We start from the raw sequence: 4,792 nt of genomic DNA on the forward strand, positions 1-4,792 counted from the left end.
AATGAACGAGCGCCCCGGGGGAGCGCCGGGGATCAAACCTAGGTCGCCCCCCGGGAGCTGCCTCCAGGGACCAGTCGGTCCGACAGCCCCCTCTGGGAAACAAATTTTATAGGATCGGTTCCTTAAAAAAACCTCCTTTCCTGTAATTATATGTGTCATTTTCCTCTCTCATCTTTTTAGTCCAGCCGTTAGATCAAAAAATATATGACAGGGTCAAAATCTCACATAAATCTTTCATAAAAATGTCCTATAAAATTTGCTTTCCAGCTGGTGAGCCTCATGGGGAACAACTCGATAGCCCTGTCTCTAGCCCCGTTTGGAGCGGATCCCTACTCTTGCAGAGCATGAACATCATTACAGACTGTTGTATACGCGGCGAGTGATTGAACTCATAAGACTGTCTCCAACCATATTCTCTTCATTTCGTTCCCTTTCCGATTTCTCTCTCCGTTCCCATTTCCTTTATTTTTGTAGGAACGAGATTGACGACCAAAAGGGTTGAATAGATATCTCAACAAATTTCTTACGAAATCGATAATCTTCTCCTATTTAGATCACCCAACACAACTCAAAACTCAAGCGAAAGCAAAAATAGAGAGAAGTTTTAATTGAGGCAACACGACTACACGGATGGTATATAAACTATAGGTTCCATTTAAGATATCCATGTGTCTTAGCACTTGAAACATCACAACTTGCAAAGAAACAAGAAATATGAACACGGAGCAACAAAACTCTCCAAGTTGATTGTCTAGAGGCAAGGGAATTCAAGATCCCATCACACAAGTATGTGTATGTAAATTTTATGTCTCTAGCAACAAGAAGAATAACCTCATAATATGCTAAAATTTTAGCTCAAAGACCAAAACAAAAATAAAAAACGAAAAATAAAAAACTTGCAAACTTGCAAGGGAACCAATAGAGGGAAACTAGAAGGAGGACAATTCAAGCATATGCAAAAATATAAACTTCATTACTCAAAAAGGTCAGCCCTATTTAGATGGATTACAAAAATTTATCTCTCAAAACTCTCACCTATTACATAGGTAAGCACTTATACTTCTTTTCTCTAAAACTCTAGTTCTAAGCTCTCAAATGGATAGCACAAGAGGTGCTCAAGTGACCGGTTCAAACTCTAACATAGCCCTACCCCTCTATTTATAGGTTTAGGAAATTTGACCCCTAAGTTTTCTAACTTTTTCCTAAAATATCTTTTTCTTGTATACTCTTACCTACCATCGAAGGCATTTTGATCCATTTCCTTCTCCATTCATCGGACGGCCCAGCGCCTTCACAACTTAGCTTCGCCTCGACGCAAGCTTCACGATGGTGCCATGTACTCCTCTAATCCTCCTACGATTTTGAGGCCAAACCGCGAAATCGCCTGCACGTTTCTCAAGGTGCGACTCATCGCCTTGCTTACACCTTAAAATAAACAAGCGCTTCGATGTCGACGCGTATACTCTGTTATGCGATCTGGACCGCCGACAAGTCTTTCCCGCTCCCGATCCCTCAGACCGCCTTGTCACTTGCACTGGCATCCCCTTCGCTTGATTTTGTCAACACGCCGTCTCCATCCGTCTTTAATACTTTGCTTGATTTTCAAGTGTTCAGCTAAGATCACCCTTGACTCCGTCTGGCATCCTTGATCGTCTAGCACCAAGCATATCGTTCGGCCCCAATCATTCTATCGTCGACCGTCAAGTTGCATCCATTACCTGCACACCATGAGACAAACAAACACATATCTCCAACCTCAATTCCAATGAATCCATAATCAATATGCTCAAATGAAATCCCCAATCTATTCAAATCACATCAAAACTCATGTAAAACCGAAGATCATCAAATCAAATAAATAACATTATCAATCACTCATCATAAGTAAACCAGTGTATATTTTAACTTGGTTTTTCAATTTACTTTCATCTCCAACAGTTTTCCTACAAAGTATTCGTGAAAGGAAATGTGAGAGAATCTTATCTTGAAGGAAATAACTTTAAAAATCTCTTCGTGATAGGAATTATGAAGAAAAATCGTTGGACGTTGATACGAATGAAAATTCCTTAGTAAAGATATTTTAGTTCCTGCGTGCTTTGCCTCCTGAAAAGCGCCTCCGATGCTCGCTCAAAGCGCAAAGGAATGCACTGCATGCACGGTCGCACGGACCTTCTTACAGAAAGAAAAGCTCTTGGGAATGAGAAAAAGTAGCAGGAGGAGTGCTTGATCCAATCCACGAACAAAGGTCCGCAAAACGGCGTGATTAGCAGTACTGCTCATTTCTTCCAAGTCCAGCCAAGGAAAACTCTCCGTCATCAGGTACTTGCAGCGAACTATGTAAGAGCATCTCCAGCATCTCCAAGAGCCTTTTTATTCTAACCTCCATCCCATCCTCCATCTATTTTCTCCAAAAAAACAATCTCCAACAGATTCTTTATCCAACTAGCTACTTTGCAGAGCACGCCATCCACATCGTCGGACACGCCAGATGTGGCGTGCGCGTGCATCTCCCCCCACGCCATACTGCTGTAGAGAGAGCAGAGAGGCCAACAGCTAGCTTTTGCTTCAAAAAGTTATTTCTTCTCTCTTTCATAAATTCAAAAAGTGATTTTATAGAGCTCCTAAAATCATAACAATTTTTATACTAATAGAATAAATAACAAAGAATCCATTTTAACTAGTTCCCACTAAAAATATCTTACAAATTTTAAATGAAAAATCTCCAAATTTGACTATTTTTGTACTTTTCTTGAATTTTTAGGGCACAAATTTAATTCCCAAAAATTAGGTAAAATTCATTAATATTCATATAAACTAATGTACTAATTTATAAAATTATTGACAACCCTAAATTGCATAGTGTTGTTTTGAAATATTGTTAGTTATATAATACTATTAAAAAATAGGAGAGAGAATATAGAAGATGAAATATGGATGTGCTGTTGGAGTGATGGAGTAATATAGAGGGAGAATCTTTATAGATGGCAATCTATATGAGAATATAGATGATATATTATAGATGTTCTGTTGAAGTTGCTCTAACCGAGTACTTGAAACTCGACTCTTTCACAGCTACATTCATATTCACTGATGAGTGGTCGTAAACCACATGAAAGCTAGCGTATATATCTGAAGATGTACTGTAACGTCTAGGTCAGTTTACCTTCTGAAGATCGATGTTATGGCTCTGTACGTTTCTGTTTCAGTGATGAGTACATACATAGTCAGATGGTTTCACTGACTACACATCGCAGACTCAGACACCAGAACATCATAGTTACTGCTGCTCTATATATAAGACAGACAGAAACAAATCATTTAGGAGTACCAGCTCGCTAGAAAAGTGCCATGCATATATAGAGCAAAAACACACCTCACAAATTTGTTAACATAGTTACATCGTCACGAACTAAATATACGTACTCTGCCAATATATAAAACTAGTACTTCTTCAGGGACCTTCATCCAAAACCGAAGGCCAGCCGAACACACTAAGACAAAGCACACTGCAAAACACGGAGCAAGCTAGCAAGAAAATCACAAACAAACCCAACAAAAGATGAACTGAATAGCAAACACAAGGACCTGGCACTAATGCTGAAACTACTAGCTTGCTAGGAGCTTTCTCCTTCGAGATCCTATCACCACCCGGTGACATGCATCAGCCTGCACGAGCGCGTAAGCACACGGGTGGTGCGAGGATCTCGAGCCCAGAACACGAGCTCGCTGGTGGAGTGGTGGTGGCCTGACCAGCTAGCCATCGGTGCTCAGTAGTGGTAGTGGTAGTCGTAGTCGTAGGCGTGGTACGCCGGCGGCGGCGGAGGTGGTGGCGCGGTGAGCTGCGCGCAGACCTCGGCGAAGGCGGCGAGGATGGCGGCGTGGTGGCGCGGCGCGTTGAGCGCGAGAAGGCGGCGGAGCATGCAGCGGAGATCGTCCCAGCCGCAGAGCCCCATCTCGACCACCATCTGCACCATGCTCTCCCGGAAGTCGGCGCGCGGGTCCGACGACTCCTTCTCCACTGCCACCCCGACGTCCTCCTCCTCCGAGGCCGCCGCCGCGCCCATCTTGTCGTACCTCTTATTCTTCTTCTTGCCCCGCCTCTTCTTGGCCCCCACCCCCTCCGCCGCCGAAACAGCGTTGGACGTCGTCACTTTGGACGACGGCGGCTCCTGATGTTTCTTGTAGGCGCTGGAGTAGGTGGAGTAGTTGGAGTAGGAGGAGTGGGTGGTGGTGAAGGTGGCGGCGGAGGAGGAGGCGGTGGAGGCAGAGGAGGGGAAGAAGCCGGACGAGGAGCGGGAGCTGCTCCGCATGGGCGCCGGCTGCGTCGGCTTGGGCGAGGGCCGGAGGAAGGACGGCAGCTGGCTGAGCAGCCTCGTGGTCGCCCGGCGCGGGCGGCACCCGCACCCGGCGTCGACCACCGCGACGTGGCGCCACCGTCCCACGGGGAACTGCAGCTGCCGGCCGCCGCCGCCGCCGCTCCCGCCCCGCCGCGCTCTGGACGACGACATGGACATGGTGGGTGTTGTCGAGCTGATCAGCTAGCTCTTGGATGTGTATTTATGCGCGCGATTTGAGTGAGACGGGAGTGGGCCACATGAACCTGCAGGCTGTGAGGAGCTGAGCTTCCCCTGTTGGGGAGTGGACCTTAAAGAAATAAGCAGAAGCCTCCTACCTCTTCTTAGAGAGGCCGCGTATATTAGTAAATAACACGTACAAGAGTCTATCTCTAACGATGTATTTGATTCAGAGGATAGGATAAAATGGGAGTAGGCGATTTTTATTTTTTGGGTGT

The 4,792-nt window shown here is 45.3% G+C and overlaps 1 protein-coding gene across 1 annotated transcript; it reads right to left on the reverse strand.

Moving 5' to 3' along the window:
- Window positions 1–3,349: 3,349 nt before the first annotated feature.
- Window positions 3,350–4,514, reverse strand: LOC133905204 (transcription repressor OFP8-like). The gene has a single exon (XM_062346939.1). The coding sequence runs from the start codon at window positions 4,512–4,514 to the stop codon at window positions 3,768–3,770; it is 747 nt and encodes a 248-aa protein (XP_062202923.1). The 3' UTR covers window positions 3,350–3,767.
- Window positions 4,515–4,792: the final 278 nt, after the last annotated feature.

The sequence above is a fragment of the Phragmites australis genome, chromosome 22, assembly GCF_958298935.1.
Source record: "Phragmites australis chromosome 22, lpPhrAust1.1, whole genome shotgun sequence".
Lineage (NCBI taxonomy): Eukaryota > Viridiplantae > Streptophyta > Magnoliopsida > Poales > Poaceae > Phragmites > Phragmites australis.